The sequence below is a fragment of the Amblyomma maculatum genome, chromosome 1 (assembly GCF_055883805.1).
Source record: "Amblyomma maculatum isolate TAMU_Amacu chromosome 1, ASM5588380v1, whole genome shotgun sequence".
Classification (NCBI taxonomy): Eukaryota; Metazoa; Arthropoda; class Arachnida; order Ixodida; family Ixodidae; genus Amblyomma; species Amblyomma maculatum.
The window spans coordinates 78,541,374-78,564,720 of NC_139344.1; the positions used below are offsets into that span (position 1 = coordinate 78,541,374).

Below are 23,347 nucleotides of genomic sequence, written 5' to 3' on the forward strand. Positions count from 1 at the left end.
ACTGAAGCCGATTCAATTAAATGAGAGTCACAGTAACGACAGAACATAGTTCTCGCATCAGCACGACCGTGGCTGGGCCTACTCGCTATGCTCGGCAACGCATGTGAAACTCGCGGCAAACACGCAGAGGAACGAGCAGTCGACGCGATCACGCTAAAAGAAAAAAAAAAGTACTCCGGCGGCGCGCAGCGACGGCAGCGGCGTTGTCCCGGGAACGAAAGCTGCTAAGCAAATAATATAGCCTCGTTCCAGCGTCAGCTGAGGAGCGGCACGCAAGGCCGGCACCGGTTTCGAGGCTATCGAAGGAAAAAGTAAACAAACAAGATGGTGGTGACACAGCTAAAAAAGTGTGGCAGTTGACTCGGCTGACGCTTGGGATGTCAAAAAAATCGAATAGCCCTCCTTAGAATGTCCGAAGTTTTGAGCAGCGTACTATATTGACTTTATAAGGTATGTCTTGGGGCCGGGAAAAAGTCCGAATAATCAAGCATGTCCGAAAAATCGGTCATCGACTTAAACTATTTTTTGGGAACTTTTGCAGTTACTGCAAGCCACGGTGGCTCTGCAGAGTCTCAAAGGCTAACCGCTTGAGGCGACAGTTTGCGGCGTCACGCGGTGGGATCAGGGCTGCCAAAGCTTTGCGGTTCATCGCTGTTGCTCAGGTTCCAGGTTTTCGGAAAACTTCTGTTGCCTGAAGCAGTTCTCGAGGCAGCCAGTCGCAGAAGAGTTTGGGGGTGTGCTACATCCGGTCTGGCTTTTTTGAAAGTGCAGTTTGTTTTCCTATTTGAGCAAAGCATCTGCAAATGCTTGCTTCGTCTGATCTGGACAGAACGCGTCGAGCCATTGCATTGGTCGTGTGCGGCGGGGAAGCTTGCATGCCACAGAGACACAGGGGAGGGAAGGCGTAAGGCTCTGCTAGGCACGGCCGTTCTGAGGGAGAGTTTTGAGCACTTCCCCTCAAGACCGTCCGTGGCCTATGCCTCTGCGCGGTGGAGCAGTCCGTTCTGAGGGTGCGCTGACCGTGGTGTTGCATTGTGCTCCTCTATTTGCTTTGTCCAGGCCCCTGCTTCGCAGTTGCACATGTTTTGTGGCAGGTGTGCAGCAGCGTTTGTGCACGTGTCTTTCTAGCATGGTTTTCACAGTGTGCCGTCATCATTGCCACGATCTTGGTGGTCCTGGATTTTCCATCAACAGCAATGGAGGATCCTCCTTCAGGAAGCGCAACACAAACAGTGCAGAAGAGGAAGCGAACGGCAATACCGCTAGAAGTTAAGCGGAACTTTGCACGTAAGCACGAGGACGGCGTAAAAGTGTGCAGCTTGGTGCGCAAGTACAGCCTGACCCAACGGACAGAATTAAGTCATCCACAACACGCTCAAGATTGAGAACAAAAGCGATGCCAGTGCTGCCCACGCAATGGACGACGGCTGGAAAAGGGTTTGACACGGGGCCTGCAAGCATGTAGAGCAGGCGCTCTACCAGTGATTCCTAAACGCCCGTGCAGCGAACCTGCTGATTAGTGGCCCGATTTTAGCAGAGAAGGCTAAACACTTATATTTCCTGTGCAACCCCAATTTCCAGCCTGGTGGTGGTGGGATTCAACGGTTCAAGGCGAGACATGGAATCGTCTACAAGGCAGTCGCGGACAAGGCAGGATCGCTCGATGTCGACTCTAGGCAGAAGTGACTTAAAGAAACGCTGCCCTGCATCCGAGAAGCATATGCGGACCGGGATATGTACAATGGGGACAAGTCTAGGCTGTTTTTTTAGATTCTGCCGTCAAAGACGTACACTGTCAAAGGCAATCCCTGTAAGGGCAGCAAGCAAAGCAAATTGCGCGTGACCGTTTTCTTGTGTGCCAACATGGACTGCAACAAGTGCCCCGCCTCCGTCATAACAGAAAAGCATGGATGACGAAAGGGAAGGAAAGCGTAGCAGGGAGCGGCAGAAAGTTAGGTGGGCGGATGAGGTTAAGAAGTTCGCAGGGATCAATTGGATGCAGCTAGCACAGAACCGGGGCAATTAGAGGAATATTGGAGGAGGACCTTCGCCCTGCAGTGGGTATAATCAGGCTGATGATGATGATGGATGACGTGCGAACTTTTCCGCGCGTGGCTGGTCGAGTTTGATTAGCGGAAGCAGCGCGAAGGCAGGAAGGTGGCATTGCTGCTCGACAATTGTACTGTGCACCAAACATCTCAGAGCTCTCGCATGTGGAAGTTTTCTTTCTCCCATCTAACACCACGGCAGGCTTGCAGAAGCAGTGGCGGGTGTAGTAACGGTCTACAACAGATAAAATCGGTGGCTGGCTAGCCCCCGCCGCAAGCGGCGTTGACCTACCGTCTCAGCCCCATAGGGCCAGTAACTGCAACCCTTCACCACCTCCTCCTCGAAAGAGAGGAACACGCCTACAACAGATAAAACCACCACTGACGTAACCACGGGGTGCACTGTCTAAACATCGCTCTCACTGCACTCGTCGCCTGAACCCAAACAGTGCGGCCCGTTGTCACGAAATCGGCACAGGCGTGATTGCTTGCTTCAAAGCACTGTATCGCCGAAGTGTTTTGAGCAGGCTTGTGCTGAACCTCGAAATTTCTGTCCGAGAACGCCGACTGGCGCCAGACTTGAAGATCTCGCTTTTGATGGCAGTGCAAGTAATTTTTGGAGCATGGGCAGAGGAAGCTCCTCCACGATCATGAACTGCTTCAGGAAGACTGGCTTTGCCGGGGATGCCGGCAACACGGAAGGTTGCGTAGCTCCTCCTGCGAACACAGCGGTGGCCAAACTTTGATCCACTGTGTGATGTAGTGACGGCGACGCGTCAGACTTAGGATTTTTACATGCCGACGATACAGTCGCGACAGATAAAGAGCTGACAGACAAGGCTATCGTTGCAGCGGTCTGTGGCGCTGGGGACGGTGACAGTAGCGACGGCGACGAACTGGAACCTGTGCAGGTTACATGTCACCAGGAGGTTTTAAGAACGATAGACTCCCTGCAGGGACTTTGCTTTTGCTAAGAACCTTGCACTGCATTATATTCAGCAGTTACGGATTACGGGTTTCTTCCCGCTACGAACTAAAAAGTGTAGACTACTTTATCCTCATTAAATGTGTAGTTTATAATGTTTTCTTTGTTTTTTCGGCCTAACCCGGTTATAACAATATTTCCATAACACTGCAATATTGTATAAGTGGGTTTGACTACATCAAGGTCTACCGTTGTTACGTTTTTGCACTTTAATGGGGACAGCGTTGGGAAATTGAAAAGCTTCGTAATATCGAAGAATTTACAACATGAAGGTTCGTCACATAGAGGTTTAACTTAACATACCATTTTTTAGTATTAGAACAGGCCTGTCATGCCCTAGCTTTTCAGCTCGCTTCAACTAGAATAAATGCTGTTTTTGCAGCTATCTCCTCATTGCAAAGTGATTTTTATTATGATGTAACTGATATTTGGATGTACCTTGCCAGCTCACACATCCCTTTTTTTGAGCACTTCTAATGGGATGTACAAATCCTCATGGTTCATGCAAGTTTTTCTTAAAAGGAGTCTGCTGTGTTCGAAAACCTTGAAACTGTATTTTAGGTTTACTTATGGCAATGTGTACTTGTGACTAACATGCTTTGCTGCATGCCTTATGAAGCCCAGTTAGTGGAATGATGGCATGCATGCATAATATCCTTGCTACTTCTATAGCATTTTGCTTTCTTCACATCTGAAACGGGCTGCAGAAAAGCATCTGAAGGGTGCTGCTCCATTTTCTTCATTCTGCTGCAAACTGCTTTCCTTGCTCCATGCTGCTCTAATACACAATACAGTAAAAGCTTGTTAATTCACAACTTGTTCATTCAAAATTTTGGATAATTTGAACTAGTCGTCGTGGTCCGGTCCACACTGCATAGAAGTCTATGTGTATAGCAGCTTGTTAATTCATTCAAAAATTGGTGCCGCCACCGATAATTCGAACTGCACGTCGTCAAGCATCGTTGTTGAAAACAATCGTTCGAAGCTTTCATGGCTGAATGATGGGTGGCAGAACCGTCGACACACTGGCGTTGTTGAGAGACTGGGCAGGCTAGGCCTTTTACCTTTGTGCAGCGAGAGACGATTGATGTTGTGAGCGCTAGTTTTGCACGCCGCTTGCCTTGAGCTTGTTGTGTTCGTGAGATGTGTTCACGCGGAAAGTACTGCGCCAAAACAGTGCGGGAGAAGGGATATTTTGCGTAAAGTGGACCAAGGGAAGATCAGCAAAGTGGAAATCGCAAAAAAGCTTAGTATTTCGCCAGGCACGTTATTGATAAACATACGCAATAGAAAGGCCATCGAGGATGCATACGAATCAGATTTATCCAACAGCAGAAAAAGGCTACGATCAGCTAAGCACCCCGAGGTAGAGACCACAGTCATCACATGGGTGAAGGAAATGAGAAGCAATAATATACCCCTGAGTGGCCCAATCATCATAGAGAAGGCGGCCGATTTCGCCCTGCGCATGAATGTGCAAGATTTTGTTGCCTTCGAGGTTTGGTTCCACCGCTTTAGAGACTGGCATAATCTTGTCTTCCGGGTGCTGTCCAGTGAAGCAAAAGAAGTGGACGCGGCGACTGCCGTGAAGCAGTGCTTTGCGGCAGTATTTGGACAGTTTCTCGGCAGAGGACATATTTAATGCCGATGAAAGCTTTGCTCTACAAGCTTCAATTGGAACATTCAAAGGGGACAGCTGTGCTGGCGGTAAGCGCAGCAAAGAGTGGATTACAGTTTTGGTCGCCTTGAATATGACCGGAACGGAGAAGGTTCTACTTTTTGTGATTGGGAAGTCGTATAAGCCCCACTGTTTCAAAAACATCCGAACACTGCCAACCAAATACGCCGCTAACAGCAAGGCGTGGATGACGGGCGAGTTGTTCAAAAAAATGGCTGCTGAAGTTTGACCGGAAGATGGAGCTAAGCAACCAAAGTTTTGCTCATCGTCGATAATTGCTCGGCACACAAGGTCGACGCAGAGCTGAAAGCTACCAGATTGGTGTTTCTGCACGCCAACACTACTACTACCCTGCAGCCATATGCTCAAGCGCATGATTTCGTGCACGGGCAACCAACACAGCCACAGCATCACATTGCTATCAGCAATGTGATGCTGTGGCTGCGTTGGTGCGTGCATGGGAGCAAGTAATGCAGTCTATGATTGCGAACTGCTTCCACCACTGTGGCTTTGTTGCTGGAATGGAAGAAAGTGGCGACAACGAGAGTCGGGAACCTCTGCCTGCGGCGATGCGTGCTGCGCTTCAGGACATGTTTTGATGACTACGTTGAAGTGGACTGCAATGCAACAGTGTGCGGTGCCCTATCTGATGAGGACATTATTGCTGCAGTTGTTGAACGGTCTGTCCCAGAAGAAGACGAGGATGAGGAAGAGGCGCCCATGCGGCCATCCGTGGCGGAAGCAGTGTGCGCCTTTTCTTTACCTTTGAAGAGGGGGAAGAAGACTCCTTCGTCGCATTCGCGTCCTGGAAGATAGAGTGGTGACTGTTGCCCTCATAGAAAAGAGGCAGAAAGTGATGTGCTGTCCCAAGCCGATTTTTGTATATCGAATTATCGATATATCGAACTATTTCGCGATCCCCTTCGAGTTCGATATATCCGGGTTCGACTTTACTACTAATGCCCGGTATCCCTAAAGCAAAAGCATGAGGAGCAAGGGGCAGGAGGCAGTGAAATGAAGCTGAAGAATGAGAAGGTTACCCTTCAGGGCCATCCATCCTCCTGAAGGCACTGTACTGACCAGTGCACAGGAATTAGCCAGCATAGGCGTAGAATCAAATAGGATATCCACAAGATAAAGCAGAAATGTGACCATTGACGTGAACTACAAACTGGTACCTTTGCTTGAGCGCATTGAAGTGGTCGACTCCATGTTTAAATCTCTCAGACAGGCAAAAACAATAGATTAATAAATTTTGTTTAAATGGGGGGTGGGCAGTGATTCAGGATATTGCGGTAGTGACATGCGTCACATCTAAAGAACAGTACCATATTTACACGATTGTAAGTTGACTCAAATGTACGTAGACTCTTCCCCCCCCCCATATCGCAGGCCCTGAAAAAAGACACCGTGGATGCTCTCGACAACGAAAATATATTGCTCCAATTCACATAATCGGCGATACACGCAGCAAGCTTGCCCTCCAGCTCTGGATAGCATACCATTTGTATCCCTTGGAAACCTCTTTGCTTGGCATCACAGTTGAAAACTTTGTCTCGCTGCCACCACCATTCCCGCATAAACCGTTTAGAAGCTTCGAACTTGCAGCCCACAGCGCAGTTGTTTCTTGGGCATAAGAGATAGCCACCTTCTTAACGCTGCACGGAGCAAGCGCAGAATGCTTTTTGGACTGGAGAGCTAGTGACGAAGCATGCAGCTAGTCAAAAGTGCAAACGCGCAATGAGCGCGAACTCAATGAATGATCGGTGTCGGCTCTTCCATCAACCTCGACACTCCCTTGAAGTGCTGCCGTGGCATGTGACCCGATGCAACTGACGTGCAAAAAGGGAGCGTCGAACGGCGGCTCTTGCGTAAGCTATCGACACTCCCACAGCTGCAGGTTGTGCTGCGTAGTAAAAGTTAAAAACGAAAAGTTCTTCCCGAGAAGCATGCATAGTAATCGAATGCTACACTTAAAGCCGTAGAGCTAACAAATTTGCTGTAGCCTCCCCGATATGGTTTTTGTCTTGCTCTTCACTGTCATGCTTTGGTTTCGATTGTAAGTCGACCCCCAACTTCGGATTTTCAAATTTATAAAAGGATTCAACTTACAATCGTGTAAGTACTGTAGCTACCACTTAGACGAATAAGTGCACAACACAACTCTCCACCATCTAGTTATTCTATTGAGACCTTGCAGAAGTATTTCATTGGCTGTGTGAAGGCACACCTCGTTTCTTTGAAAATGCATTGATAAGAGTGAAAGTCTTGCTGTACATGTACGACGGTGGTCTTTTTCAAAATTTTGTGCTTTTCTCAATATATATGACCACTGGCAGGTGCTGCCGCTTCTTAGGGCTTGCAAGAATTGCTACAGAAGTCATAGTGCTACAATGCTGTGGAGAAAGAAAACTTTTTGATCTTAGTGGTTTTGTATGGTCTATGATGAGGCACTTGTACACTTTCGATTTCTCGACCTACATGATCTGGTCTTAGGGAGGGGGGGCATGTGTTTTCATTATTTCTACCATATTTACTTGCATAATGCTTGCATTTTTTTTTTCTGAAAATCTGTGCAATAATTATGCGAGGAAAATTTTTGAGCAAACGTATAGGTTTGCTAAAAGGAAATATAAATGGGTGTAAATCGAGATTGTTAGGCCAGCTATTGCGAATATAACCGAAGCATTACTTTCAAACAGAATTTACCTTTGTTAAATACAGGTTCACCAAAAGCACGAACTGCTAAAGCACTTTATTTACCACATTCTTTTTCCGATTCCTCATCATCGTCCCATACCAGGTGGTGTTCAGTGGGGCCCAGGGCATTCGAAATGTTTTTTTTTTTTTTTTTTTTTTTTTTTTTTTTTTTGTGAGATTCTGATGGACTACGTCTGTGGCAATTATGCCCCATGCCTCTGATATCCAACTGCAAAGCAGCTCCACGGATGGTCTTCTGATTTTTCCACCCAGCGTTGTAGCATGTTTGTCTTCAGCCATCCTGCGATCAGCCTCTAAACATTATCTTTAACCGGCTTGTCAAGAGGCTGCAGCACTGACGTAAGGCCACCTGGAATAATAGCCAGGTATGTGTGCAGTTCTTTCAGCTTGACCTGAACAGTCTCCTGGAGGTGACCACGAAAACTGCCCACAGGGAGTGATGAAAAAAATTGGCAGTGGCTTAGCTTGACTATGCCAGGATATATGGAGCGAGAGGTTTCCCTGGCTGAGCTTGTTGTGGTCACTGTATGTTTAGCCACAGTCTCTGGCACACATATATGTGCCCAAATGGATTATTCACAAAGTCTGCTTCAAATGTCCAGGTGACAGGGGCACTTTCGGAACTCAAATGGTGTGATCACATGACAGGCCTTCACATTCTCTTCTGTTGGTTCCCGTTGACTGACGTCTTTTATAGGCTCCATCTCGGCGGCTATGCGCCGTGTATTACGCTTGGTAGTCTGGCATCTCTGTTTGGCAAGCTGTTCCTCTCTCTTTTCGGGCGTCTGTGTTGTTCTTTGCCTTCTTACGCTCATTTTCTCTTTGTTGAGGAGCCAAGTGCCAGGCGACAGCCTCGGGATCGGAAGAGTTAATCTTCTCTTTTCTATACCGCTGTAAAACAGGTATTGGGCTCTGATCTGTTCAGCGCCTGTTGCTGAAGAGAACAACGACAAGCATGTTCAATGCGCGTGACGGGCAGGAAAGAAAACGACAACGAAGCTTGCTTCGACGCTCGTACGTGTGCCGACACGTCTCACGACTGATCGCAGAACGTTCCATTGACTGTTGACGACGTATCGCCCTGTTCAAGGTCTTCTACAACAAGTGGTGGAGGTGCCAGCAATCCCCTCAACCTGGAGCTTCGCAGCTGACCTTTGCCTACCACTTCCGCGATGCCTGAGACCGCCAGCCAACCGCCAACCCCATCGCCTGTCGTCTGTCCCGGTGCAGCGCGTCAGCGCGACCCAGCCATCTTCAGCGGCACCGATGACACGGATGTAGAAGACTGGTTGGCGTCGTATCAACGCGTAAGTGCGTACAACAAGTGGGACGACACCGTGAAGCTTACAAACGTCATTGTCTATTTGAGTGACGTTGCCAATCTATGGTTTCGCAACCATGAGAGTAGACATTTCTACCTGGACGGCTCTCAAGACCAGCCTGACCGAAGTTTTTGGCCGTCCCGCTATACGTAAGCTTCGCGCCGAGCAACGCTTGCAAAGTCGGGCACAACAAACCGGCGAAAACTTCACCAGTTTCATAGAAGGTGTCGTAGACCTCTGCAAGCGCGTAAACCCTACCATGAGCGACGCCGAGAAGATCAGACACATTATGCAAGGCATTGACGATGACTCCTTCCAGATGCTCGTCGCCAAAAACCCCCAAACTGTGTCCGACGTTATAAGCTTCTGCCAAAGCTTTGATGAGCTGCGCAAGAGGCGGCTTTCCACACGACGTGCTGGCCTTCAGCAGGCCATTCTTTCCTGCTTGGCTCTCTCCGGGGACAGTGCCCAGGACCAGCAGTCGCTAGTTCAGCACATTCAACAGTTTGTTCATGAGAAAGTCGCACGCCAGCTTTCCTTGTCCACCTTCACTTGCCCGCCAGCACCTGTGCCTGCGCCGCCGCTCACTCCCACTCTTCAGCTGTTGAGGTTCTGCCTTCACCTCCTCAGCAGCCGTTGGTGGCGGCTCCTCTCACATACGCTGACGTTTTGGTGCGGCCACCACCCCCTGTCGCCCCTGTGTACAGCCGGCCTCCCCTCCTATACGAGCCTCAGGGACGTCAGCAAACTGAGCAACCTACAATCCCCCCTTATGGTCCGGTTCTCCGCCGTCGACCACAGCCACACCCTTCCAACCCCTGTCGCATACAAGACAACCAACCTATTTGCTACGCCTGTGGAGTCGCCGGCCATGTGGCTCGTTTGTGCCGCAATCGTGGCCCTCGTCCCTACGACTATACACGTGAGCCGATGTACAATCTTCCTCCGTCCCCCTCACCTGTGTTCCCTGAGCCTCCTCCGCAGTCCTCTTCAAGTTACGATCGCCGCTCCCATCGCTCGCCTTCTCCTGGCTGTCGTTCCCGTTCTCCAATGCTCCGCCGCCAATCAGCCGTTAACACGGAAAACTAACGGCCGCAGTTCCGGAGGCAAGAACTGTGCCATCAGGGACCAACTCAAGACCTGTTCACGTACCAGCCAACATTATTACCATATTCATCGAGGGAGTTCCTGTCGAAGCACTTGTAGACACTGGCGCAGCCGTTTCTGTTCTTAATTACGCCCTCTGTCGCGAACTCAAAAAGGTGATGACGCCACTTCCTGCAATTTCTCTTCGCACAGCCAGCGCTCAGGACATTCAACCATTAGCCACCTGCACCGCCTGCCTTGTCATCGACGACGTCCAATACACAATAGAATTCCTCGTCCTCGCCGACTCATCACACGACGTTATCCTTGGTAGAGACTTCCTCTCCAATCATAACGCCATAATATACTGCGCCCGTGCTCAACTTGAGTTATCACCCCTCAGTGACACTTTTTTCGACACAGCCGCTGCTGCTGCCGCTACCGTGCACGTCGCAGAGGACACCGACGTTCCGCCTTTCTCCTCAGTGCTTGTGCCTCTTTATTGTGCTGCTCTTTCCGACGCCACTGTTATCTACACACCTTCGTTACGATGCGCTGACCAAAAATCCATGTTGCTGCCCCATGCTGTGCTGACAATTTTTCGCAACTCAAGTGCTATTTTTGTTTGTAACCCGTGCCCCTGCCCTACCACTTTACTTCGTGGCCAGTCACTGGGCAGTGTTGCTTTGCTTGATTCCGCGCCCACCTATCCCTTCGACGACACCATCGCCGGCCTTCACATCAGCGCCATAACACCTATTCCTGTCGCCACTCCATCATCCCTCGAAGTTTTCCACCGGTCCATCGACGCTGGCCTGACGCCCTTACACGCCCTGGCATACTTGTCGCCATCCTACAACATTTCGCGGCTTCGTTCGACTCCCAGCAACATTCTTTGGGGTGCACAACTACCGTTACTCACCATATTGATACCGGCACCCATTCCCCTTTGCGCCAGCATCCGTACCGTGTTCCAGCCGCCGAGCGCTGCATTATTGACGAACAGGTGACCGACATGCTCCAGCGCAACGTGATCCAACCGTCGCACAGCCCTTGGGCATCTCCGGTGGTCCTGGTCAAGAAAAAAGACGGTTCCATCAGATTCTGTATAGATTACCGCCGACTGAACAAGATCACGCGCAAGGACGTTTATCCTCTCCCTCGTATCGACGACGCCCTTGACTGCCTGCAGCGAGCAGAGTTCTTTTCTTCAATAGACCTGCGTTCTGGCTACTGGCAGGTGCCGATGGCAGAGGCCGGTCGCCCAAAAACCGCTTTCGTCACACCCGATGGGCTCCGAGTTTAATGTCATGCCATTCGGACTGTGCAATGCCCCTGCCACATTCAGAGGGCTCAAATGGCACACTTGCCTTTGTTACCTTGACGACGTTGTCATCTTTTCCCCAGATTTTCCATCTCACCTCCAGCACCTTGAGACAGTTCTGCGATGCCTGACCGACGCTGGCCTCCAATTAAATTTAAGGAAGTGCTGTTTCGGAGCACAGCAGCTAACCATACTCGGACATGTCGTCTCCAAGGATGGCGTTCTTCCAGATCCGGCAAAATTACGTGCTGTGGCAGAATTTCCCAAGCCAACTAATGTGAAAAAACTCCGCAGCTTCGTCGGCCTCTGCTCGTACTTCCGCCGCTTCGTTGCAATTTCGCCACAATCAACCCTCTCATCAAGCTTCTGTCCAGCCACGATCTTTCAGCCTGATCTCCGCACTGTGATGATGCCTTCGCGGCACTCCGCCACCTTCTAACGACTCCGCCAATCCTGCGTCATTTCGACCCTTCTTCTCCCACGGAAATCCACACTGAAGCCAGCGGCGTCGGCCTCGGCGCAGTACTCGCTCAGCGGAAGTCTGGCTTTGATGAGTACGTTGTCGCTTACGCAAGTCGGACCCTAACAAAAGCTGAAGCAAACTATTCCGTCACCGAGAAAGAGTGTCTCGCTATTCTCTGGGCAATAGCAAAATTTCGCTCCTACTTGTATGGCCGTTCTTTTTATGTCGTCACCGATCATCACTCCCTCTGCTGGCTGTCTTCTTTGAAAGATCCTTCTGGTCGACTGGCCCGTTGGGCTCTGAGGCTCCAAGAATACGACATTAACGTCATCTATCGCTCTGGCCGTAAACATGCCGATGCTGATGCTCTCTCACGTTCTCCCTTGCCGTCTGAAGCCACTCCTGCTATATCCGTTCTACATACCACCGACATGCCCACCGATATGACTTCCGAGCAACGCAAAGACGCATGGATCGCTTCACTCCTGGATTTTTTATCTGGCCGCGCTTCACGACCTCCTTGCCGCGCTCTCCGTCGCCAGTCTCACCATTTCGCCATCAGAGACGAGCTCCTCTACCGTAGGAATTGCCTTCCAGATGATAGAAAGTGGCTGCTTGTAATTCCGACCCATCTACACTCCGTGATTTGTTCCCATTACCACGACGATTCCCAGTGTGCCCACGCCGGCTTATTGAAAACCTTCACTTGCCTGCGACAGCGGTACTACTGGCGTGGGATGTACCGTTATGTTCGTCGGTTCGTCCAGTCCTGCCAAGAGTGTCAGTGCCGAAAACACCCACCTCGCTAACCCGCCGCTCCTCTGCAGCCGCTGACCTGCCCAGCTCAGCCCTTTGAGCGTGTTGGAATAGACCTATACGGCCGCTTCCTAGCACATCAACAGGCAATCGCTGGATCATCGTTGTAATCGATCCTCACACACTACGCCGAAACGGCGCCTTTGACATCTGCTACAGCCCAAGACATTGCCTCCTTCATCCTCCATCACATAATTCTTCGCCACGGGGCTCCCAAAGAATTGCTGAGTGACAGAGGTCCCGCTTTCTTTTCTGAAGTTGTCGAAGCTGTTCTTAGAGAATGCAAAATCGTTCACCGCGCCACCTCCGTGTACCATCTGCAAACAAATGGAATGATTGAGCGTTTTAACCGCACCATGGGTGACATGCTAGCAATGTATGTCGCTTCCGACCACTCCAACTGGGACCACGTTCTTCCATTCGTCACATTCGCTTATAACTCTGCCACACAAGCAACCACCGGTTTCTCGCCATACTTCCTCCTGTACAGTCGTGAGCCCTCTTGTACCATGGACACCATTCTCCCTTACCGACCGGATTCTTCCGAATTCACGACTGTTTCACAAGCTGCAACTTATGCCGAAGAATGCTGCCAGCTTGCCCGGTCCTTCACTTCTTACGCCCAGCAACAGCAGAGAACCACCCGAGATCAGTCTGCACTTCTTCCTACTTACCGTACAGACTTTTTGGTCTGGCTATGGGTGCCTTCCTCCAGTCCCGGCCTTTCATCCAAACTTCTGAGCAAGTATCAGGGCCCCTACCGTATTGTCAAGCAAACATCCCCCGTCACCTACCTCATCGAACCCCTTATGCCATCCACTGACCACCGTCGCCGAAATCGTGAAATAGTGCACAGTAACCACCTGAAACCTTACTACGATCCGGCCATCGTCACATCGCCATGAGCCGCCAGGATGGCGTCTTTTCGCCCGGGGGAAGTTGTAAAACAGGTATTGGGCTCTGATCTGTTCAGCGCCTGTTGCTGAAGAGAACGATGACAAGCATGTTCAGCGCGCGTGACGGGCAGGAAAGAAAATGACAACGAAGCTCGCTTCGACGCTCGTACGTGTGCTGACACGTCTCATGACTAATCGCAGAACGTTCCATTGACTGCTGACGACGTATCGCCCTGTTCAAGGTCTTCTACAACACCGCTGTTTAGCAGTGGCTGGACTCTCCATCTCTGCATCCATGCCAAACGTTGTGATACAGCTGCCTATTTCATATCCATCTTTTATACGCAATGATGCGAATGCGATGAGTCGTGTGGGTGACAAAGCGGCGTGTGGTGAGGTGGCGACGAAGCGCGTGATGCACCTGTGGGGTCTCTCTGATTACTATGGTATTGGCGCACGTACACAACTGCTCATCCATGTGACGTCACGCGTGGCTCTGACAGCGGAGTGAGTGCGTGGCGACGACGAAGCTCACGCCACACCTGCTACTTCTCTCCAGTTACCATGGTAACAGCGCATGCGCACAGCTAATCTTTTCCGACCACTGCGAAATGCTAGACTGGCAGCCCAATGTAGCTCTTGCTACAAAAGAAAGGCTCCCAGTCGCTGCCCCCACGCAGTCTGGAACCCCGCACGTGCACACTAGGGGGGATCTTGCACTTAAAAATGACATGAGGACAGCTTCCCCCGTCCGCAGTTACGCCTAGCATAACTGTGCACTTCTGCTTTTCGGTGCCTGTCATCCTGATGTGTGCAGTCCATATGCGTGTCTGCTCGACTGTTCTGCTGCTCTCTGTGTCAAAATTGAGCTGAGTTTCGTCCGTGTTGCAGCACGCAGTTTTTCTCCTCTCAGATCCTTATAATAATGAATCGATGAAAGTGATGACATTTGCCCTTGTAGGCTGCAGGTCGCCGCTGACAACCTCCTGAGAGAAAGTTCATTGCTGCACATGAATTGCGTAGCCCACCCGTTACTAGCCCAGAAATCTTATGCCAGGATGCCCTCCTTGCGATTATGCACGCTTCGTTCCTTATCAGTTTTGTCGACACGGCGAATCCATCCGCCCATAGAAAGTTGGTGTACTCAAGGAGTGACGTTTCTAGGCCAGGAAACTTTCCACTCTTTGGACCACACAAGGCACGGCGCGTCTTGTTTGTAGTCTTCAGTTACTCATACTGCCGCCAGTAACATACGCAGAACTCGTTGACGCTGAAGTGCCTGTTGGCAGTACGGTTGCCATGCTCTGCATGTACTTAACAGTTATGAGCTTAAATGCAGCAGTATAGCTTGCGCACAGCCCCATCGCGATGCGGCACCATGAACACAGTAGGCGGTGGAACAAAGCAAGTAACATAGACTCAACGAAGGAACAATGACAGTGAGACATGGAGACACCTCACAAAATTGCAGAAAGAAGACTAGGTAACTTGAGGGAAATGCCTTCCTTCATGCTAGACAATGAGCATAACCTATTAGTACCTATGATGATAATAATACACCCAAGCACGCTATCGCTGCTTGCTACTACTAGCAGACGACTCTCGTGGCAGTAATTTTGGTAGTGCGATGATTAGGTATGCAAGGAAAAAAAGTTCCAATTTCTGATAATCATTGGGGGGTGCGAACGTTATGCAAGTAAATACGGTATTATTTGCACGTCCCTTTATTCAGTAATTACTGGTATGTGAATATTTATTATTTTTAGCTTTGTTTACTTAGTTCTGTTCAGAATGTTGAGATGTCTGTTTAAAATTGTCTTATAGCCGCATGCACCGTCTTTTTCTTCTAGCAGTGACAGGGAGGCCTTGTCGTCCGTCCCTGATGACTTTGAACGACGTGCTTGCGACCTGCATACCACATGGTATAGAATTACTGAATTTTTTTTTTTTTTCACTGACTGAAATACCAGCCCCAAAATTTCTTTTTGTCCACTAGTACCAAGACTCCCCTCGTGCAATTTGCTGATGTTTACTGGTCTGTCTGGTCCACTTCCCATGACCTTGAAGAACAGAAGGGAAAGGGCTACACCATGCACTGCAGCCACGAAGTGCATGGCAGGACACACCTTATACAGTGTTCTGCAACTTTATCGAACCCCTGTTTGAAAAATTCTCTCACCACAACCGGAGGATCATTTGGGCTGAAACTGCGCACAAAGCTTGCGAGTTGTCGTCCCCTTCTTTACGAGGGAAGTTTGACCATAGTGCTTACTTGGTTTGGCCGCGCATGATCAGAAATCGGAACCGTCCGCGACGAGACTGAGGAACAAAAAATGCCAGCGCAGTTTCTCTAGCAAAAGGCAGCTGTGGCGCCATCTGGCGTCACTGGAGGAAAGTGCTGTTTCAAAAGCGCCGAAGCAAGCAATAAACGTTCCTGCAATGGTGCTAGATGGCACCACTGCTGCCCTTCGGCGGAAAATTTACGTTTGAGTCTTTTGCTCCTCAGTCCCGTCATGGACGATTCTGTTTTCTCATCATGCACGCCCAAAGCAAGTAAGCACCATGGTCAAACTTGCCTCGTAAAGAAGGAGACAGCAGTGCGCAAGCTTTCTGTGCAGTTTCAGTGCAAATGAGCCTCCAGTTGAGGCAGGAGAATTTTTTAAACGGGGGTTCGATAAAGTTACAGAGCACTGCACATGACATAAAAGGGGCGACAGAGGCTGTCTAGCCATATGCTCATCCATAGCCTCCTTTATACTCTGTGCCTGTCAACGCGCCGTGCAAACAATAGAGTGGCGCCGTCGGGTAAAGTTGCGCGGCTCTGCCGCTCCCCTCACTGAGGGCGCCACTGACGTAGGGGTCGAGGCGCACGGGTCGCACGGGTACGAACGTCGGTGCGGGGCGGGAGCGCTGTTATTCGCTAGCGGGATAACTGTTGCTGAGCATGAATTGTGCATATTCAGCATATTTACTTGTAAGGCCGACATCCACTAAGCATAACAAGTGATCATCATACTTGTTAGGCAATAACACCAATGCTATATGGCATATTATGTCAGGCAGTTTTAAGAAATTGCGTATGGCTCGAAAAACTGCATGACTGCTCCGCTAACACCTATGGTAATAAAGAAATTGCAATGCTAGTCTACGCTGCAATAAAACAAAATTTAAGAAGAAAGGCATCAGCATTTATTTAGACATTTCACAACAGCAATTGTGCTACAAGAGTACCATGTAGAAGTGGTGTGATGAATAGTTGCCGCAAATAGGAAAAAATGTTCACGGTGACTGCTGTCACTGATAGCACTTCAGAAGCCAGCTTGATTTACAGATGACTGGAATAACTGCATCACAGTATGCCATTGAGATCTGTAAGGAGAACAATTTTGGTATCAGCTGTTAATAATAATTGGTTCACAGGAAGGGAAAGGCGCAGTATCTGTCACACTTGCTCTGTGGACACCTGAACCGCGCCGTAAGGAAAGGGATGAAGGTGGGAGTGAATGTGGAAAGAGAGAAAGGGGAGCCGTAGTCGAGGGCTACGGAGTAATTTTGACTACCTGGGGATCTTTAACGTGCGCTGACATCGCACAGCACACGGACGCCACTTCGTTTCGCCTCCATTGAAACGCAGCCGCCGTGGTCGGGTTCGAACCCGGGAACTCCGGACAGTAGTCTGGCGTCTTACCACTGCACCACCAGCGCGTCATACAAACATTGTTTTTTTTTTAACTTCAAAAACAAGGAAAGACAAATATACGCGTTGCATCTTTCTGTTTCGATCGCTCCAAAATTATCGTCACATAAGGCAAAGTTAGTGTTTTTATTTTTTCACAGAATTGCCCAGTTAGCGAAACAAAAAATACTGAGCTGGAGCACATGTAACATACCACACAGACGAGCTAACCAGGGCGGAAGTTAATTAGCATCGCAATCCAGAAAATACACATGCACATTCATTATTATTATTACCTTACTGACGCGTAATAAACACACTTCTGGTGCTGTCATTATTTTTCACAGGTCTTAATGCGGTTGAGTACGAGTTTTGCAGTTTCCGATGCTAGAGAGGGACAGCGATTTAGTTATTAGATAGGTTTTGCACGATTTGGTTTAACTCACTTTAAATAAGTCTTCACAATAGGTAAATATTGTGTTTCTATTTTATCACAAAATTTCGTAATTAGCGTATACTGCAAAAAAAAAAAAAGCTTCGCAGGAGCACATCTAACACACTATGCAGACGAGCTCGGCAGGGAAGCAATTAGCATTGCAGTCCAGAAAGCACAGGTGCACATCTAACATTACTATTGCAGTATTGACACTTAATAAACAGTGCTTGGTGCTTTCACTATTTTTTACAAGCCTCAAAGCAGCTGAACACTACGCAGCGATCGCCGGAAGGACAAAGCAAAGCTGGCACTTACCATTTGCTGCAATGCTGTGTTTCTGCAGCACTCGAAGGCAGAGAAAGTAGAAACATGACCTTGCACACAGCAAAACAGTCCACGAAACAGCGAGAAAGCGGCAGCGCGTGGCTATCCGCACCGCTTTGCAACACTGCACACCCCCACTCACCTGGCGAGGGTGACCCTATGTCGCTGTCGCCATCTCTCGGCAGCCAGTGGCGTAACTTGTCAACAGAGGAGGAGCGGCGGCGACGGCTGCGGAGCACGGAGTTGCCAGGCACAGAGTGTATAAAGGAGGCTATGGCTCATCAGAGCATCTCCAAGCTAAACCATCCGGTTTAACTCAAACTGGTGAAGCAGTGCACCTGCTTCGCATTTGTTTAACCATGCGAATTTGCTGTAAATTGTTTTGTTCTTTCGTTTGTTTTATCGATTTTGTTTCTTTGAAATCGGAGGAAATATTTGACGCCAAAGGAAGTTTGAAAAATATTGACCCTCAAAAGGTCGACTACTACCGTATATATTACTCATTACCATATTATTGTATTACCATATATATACTCATGTAAGGGCGATACCACCTCTTGGCAGCCGGCATTTCGAGTGCACCCCTGCTAGCAGCATGCTTCTCTGCGGGCACACGTTGGCTGAATACAGACCGTAATAGCATGCTGTTTGTCCAGTGCCTCTAGGCCTAGCGTGCTTCGTATCAAAGTTGTAGTGAAACTGTCCTGAATGTTGTCAGTTTATCATAAAAGCTCTGTTCTTGTTAACAGCTTAACCTCATTTTTAAATTAGCACTTACATACAGTAGAATCTTAGTGATGCGAATTTGACGAGGTAGCAAAAAAGCTTGCATCGTACAAATTTTGGCGTTCCTATGCACACAGTGAGACTAGAAAATGTTAAATCAATGATGTGTGGGCAGTGCATAGTGCTCGAGGTTTTGGTCACGACTTGAGCATTCGTATCATCCATAATGGCGCAAAAGACTTCAATACATCTGAAATTTTGCACTTTGTATGCAATACACCTAGGCAGGAAATTTTATGAACTGGTATCCGCAGGGTTTGTGTCGCCAAGATTCTACTGTAATTAATTTCCGTAAGGCTGTCTACAATGAGACGTGGAAGAGCAGGGCATATGAGGGCCACCTCATGCTTATGGTGCGACTCATTATTGGCAGTCAAGTGCTGTATCTTCAGAAGACCTTAAAAGAGAAACCCAGAGAGCCCAGTTGACGTCAATAGGAAAGGGGCACCTACAGACATGAGGGGAGGTGTCGCCCTAATTGGTTGCGTGCGCTCGCCAGGAGCGCCTTTTTTTAGAAGACGTTTATAAATTATTGGGTTCACACAGAGCTTTTGACTCTGAATACTCACAAGACCATCTTTATGGTTTTGTTGAATTAAAGTATTAGCTTAAATATTGTTTCAGGGTCATTTAATAGTGTATACATCACATGTGCGGGTAAACTAATCTAGCAGCTTGTTTTACTCTGGGCGGTTAATTCATGGTGGTCGTTAAGTCTTATTTTATATCTGAAAGATTGACTGGGGCAGAGTTTATATAAAAATTGTCGCAGCATAAATGGGGGATGTGTAATAGAAAAAAAAAAAAAATGTGGCTCTTGTGCAGTGGTGGCTCAGTGTTTTGAGCATCTGTCTTGCTTGCGGGAGGTATGGGCTCATTCCAAACAGTGGCTAGACCCCTCCCCTGCCTGTTGCTCAGCTTATCTGGAGCGAAATTCTTTGAAAATGGGTCTTTGACCCCCGCCTTGTGTAAATAATTGCAGAGTGGTGCTCTTTGGCCACAGCTGATCTTGCACCATAAAAATATGTCACTAAATGTGCAGCCCTTACATGAGTGGATACGGTGTAAACCATAATTTTTAAAATGCAGTTAGTGTTCTGTGTGCCTGTATAATGCCAAAGCTTCTCATAATATCACTTTATGTTGCCTTATGTAAATTTTAATGTTGAATTGAAATGGTAAGCTTGCAGTTTATCAATATTATTACACTTTATTTTCCACAATTTGCTGGGACCTTTTCTTTCCACCATAATTTCAAGATGCATTTTAATCAGTTGTTGTTTTAAAAAGGTTTTTTTTTTTCTGCTCAAAGGAACATCTAGGGGTATACTTGCCGGAAAACTGTTAAAAATTGTGCTGACATAAGAATACAATACTAGCGCCTATCGGCATCGCTTGTTCATTTATGCTAATAAGGTTGACTTTAGCAGGAAGTGGTATCTGTATCCTACTCTGTGATACTTTAAAAAAAAGAAAGTTATTCCTGTGTGCAGTCTTGTACTTATAGTACTCTACAAAGATTTAAAAATGTGTGATAGGTATTCCTGTGTGAAGTCTTGTACTTATAGTACTCTACAAGGATTTAAAAATGTATGATAGATCTACATGATTCATGCCAAGTTTGTTTTCGCTATTTTTATTGATGACCTTTTTTTTAAATTTATTCCTTGAGGATGATCATATACTAGTGATCCAGGCACACACTTCATGCAGTTGTGCTTGTTGGCTGCAGTGGCTTTTTTAACAAGAACACGTGAATGATACATATTAGCATTAGCAGCCTCATTGGGAAGGAATTAGCCCAATGTCTCTCAAAGGGCGGCATCCCAAAACCACCTGCCACAGTTGTCAGTTAAATGAGGTGGATTAATTTGAGTATAAGCCAGCTCCATAAATCTCTTGGTGGCAGGTGGTCTGGCAGTTACATGTCCAGCTGTGATTGGTGAGTGGGTTGGGTGAAGTCGAATATATGGTGACCTGACTGTGTGCTGATAGGTTGTCGGGGTGTGCAGCATAGTGAAACAGTGTGACATGGCCAAGTTTACAGGCGCCAAGAACACTGGGAGTAGGTTTGATCTGCAGCCTGAAATAAGTGCTAAAAAGAAAAGTTGATAGTGACTACATCTGGCTGCTATGAAGAACCCCGCAGCATTGTTGCTTCTAGTTAAAGTAGCATCTTGGTCATAGAAACGCTGTAATTTATTGATGCAAGCAAAATTTTATTTATCTTCAGTATCTATATAGTCCATAATAAATTGTCCATAATAATGAATCATGGAACAAAATATTCAGAACTTTATGATCATGGTCGATTTTTGAGGATAGTGTAGCTGGTGAAATTAGAATCAAACACAGTTCTGGGATGTCCAGATTATCCTGGCCACATTTATGCTTGAAAGAGTGTGGGGCAGCTTGATGCATCTACTTGTCTAGAGACTCTTGATGGCGTGTCATGTCAGACGGATATTTGAACTGTTCACATGCCACAAACCATTACTGTATAATAGTAGTGACATGCACCCGGCCGAAAGCTGCTGAATACGGCTTTTTACATGGCACGAGCAGCAAGCAGAGCTTTCTTCACACCTATTCATGCAGTAGCGAAAAAGAGAGGTGCATTGACTGAGCAACTTCACTCCGTAAAGCATGAAAGAAAAGAGGCTTTTCTCAGTCATTTGCAGTTTTTAGTGGATCCTCGCTAGTGTCCTACCCTCAAAATGCTTGAAATTAATCATCTTGTTGGGGCTGTACAGATTTTCTTGCTATCATTACCCATAATGACAAAAATAGATGGACCCTAAAGGGCTGTACGCATTTTCCCTTTGTCCATTGTCGAGGCAGCAAATTGGCATTAATGAGACTATTTAGTTATATGGGGTTTAATGGCGCATAAGCGACTGTGGCTCTTGCACCAAACACAATGAGGTCAGGCATAAATACAATGAAAAAATTTAGGCCTCTGAAAAACTGTCCCTACTCTGAGCCCATAATAATTAGGTCTTAATGATCCACGACTGTATATTTTTTCACATTTTTTTGCTGTGAATTGAGGGGAGTTGTACCTTTAATCTGAGAAGCTTTAGATGCGTCAATAATGGTGTCCAACAGTGAGGCTCTGTTCTTGTCACCACTACCTTTGCACATGTCACAGCTTGCTACACAGTTCAGGCTTTCAGACGGATATTTGAACTGTCGCTTGTTGTGCCAATGATACCACTTGGCCCTCTTTTGGGACCATGTTAAGGGGGGACAGCTAACCTGTTGTATTGACCTCAGTGCTGCTTTTTTGTTCTCCTGCAACATTGTTGCAAGACGGCCAGCCAACCAGAGTTTTGATATTTGTTTGAATTCACCAAAAGTGTGAATTATATTTTAATTATCAGAAGTCTACTGTATTGCATGACAAAAAAATATGGTCTGTAGCATGTTTTCTGGGCTATGCCACTGATGTCATTGGTTTGGGAGCGTGCTTCTTTGCATGAAGTGAAAAACCTCCTGCTCTCTAGGTTGATAGAAGCAGAGCAAGTCTTTTTAAGATTAAGGTCTAGTGGAAGTTAACTTAGTGCATTTGAATTTGGCTACTTTTTCCAACCATCTGGTTACACGATTCATCACAGCTTCTGCTTGTTTGCCCTACTTCATTCTGAAGTATTGTGTTTGCATTTTTTGCGTTCTATTTATTTTTATTATTATTGTTACATTTTTTTTGTGAGCCTTTCTCGGGCTCTGACAAAAGTGGACAAAAAAGTAAAAACATGCATGGTGTTCCAAGACAGTAGGAAAATGATATTTGATATACAGTAATCATCGCATCAAGAGTGCGGATCAGTAAAAGCAAGCAATCGTTGATACTATTGATTTATGAAAGTTCGGTTTGGTAAAAATAGTTATTGGTTTTCTATAGTATGACTGCTGACAGACATACGACTTTTAATGCAGGAATATTTAGTGTTACAGCTTACAAAGGTCAGTAATATTTTATGACATTGAGGTTCTTCCGGGTAGTGCAAGCTTGTGTTTTGAAACTTTGTTATCAAATGCTATTCATGACTGTACCTCACACAGTGATCTAATCCATGTCATTGTTTTCTTGTCATTTTTTTTTTTTCTGCAGCCTTGAGAATGTCATAGACGTCGTGCTGTGGAAAAAGACTGAGATGGTGACAGTGAACATCAATGCCCTCCTGCTTGAGAAAGCTGTAGCCGTCATGAAGCCTTGAGCGACTTGTGAGCAAGGAAACTGCTCTTGTCCCTTTTTTTTTTTTTCACAAGAGATTTCTGAGCATCGAGGAAGATGGCATTTCCTTTTTTTTTTTTTTGGTTGTGTTGTGTTTAATATGGCATTTGACACAGAAGCAAGGCATCCATCACTTTCCTGCTTGTGTGTAGGACTTTTTCGTGCTCCCTTTTTTTTTTTTTTTCACAGGAGAGTTTAAAATGTGCATTTGGCACAGAAGCAAGGGCACCCATCATTTTCTTCCTTGTGTGTGGGACTTTTCTTTTTTTTTTTTTTACAAGAGAAGATCCTGAGCATCAAGGATGGCGTGCTCAAGCTCACCAATGACATTTCCTTTTTTTAGTTGTGTTTAGAATGTGCATTTGGCACAGAAGCAAGGGCACCCATCATTCTCTTCCTTGTGTGTGGGACTTTTTTTTTTTTTTTTACAAGAGAAGATCCTGAGCATCAAGGATGGCGTGCTCAAGCTCACCAATGACATTTCCTTTTTTTAGTTGTGTTTAAAATGTGCATTTGGCACAGAAGCAAGGGCACCCATCATTTTCTTCC

The 23,347-nt window shown here is 47.3% G+C and overlaps 1 protein-coding gene across 9 annotated transcripts in view; it reads left to right on the forward strand.

Moving 5' to 3' along the window:
* The window catches only part of LOC146202865 (uncharacterized), an 87,377-nt gene extending 64,143 nt beyond the window's left edge, over positions 1 to 23,234 (forward strand). For 5 of the 9 annotated variants that reach the window (XM_084588387.1, XM_084588389.1, XM_084588391.1 and 2 more), the window contains 2 exons: positions 15,190 to 15,261; positions 22,676 to 23,234. In XM_084588387.1, the coding sequence (XP_084444513.1) occupies positions 15,190 to 15,261; positions 22,676 to 22,781 (178 nt within the window). In that variant the 3' untranslated portion in view covers positions 22,782 to 23,234. The remainder of the gene's footprint in view (positions 1 to 15,189; positions 15,262 to 22,675) is intronic. The other 4 variants (XM_084588388.1, XM_084588390.1, XM_084588392.1 and 1 more) reach the window with 2 other exon arrangements.
* The last annotated feature ends 113 nt before the right edge of the window (positions 23,235 to 23,347 follow it).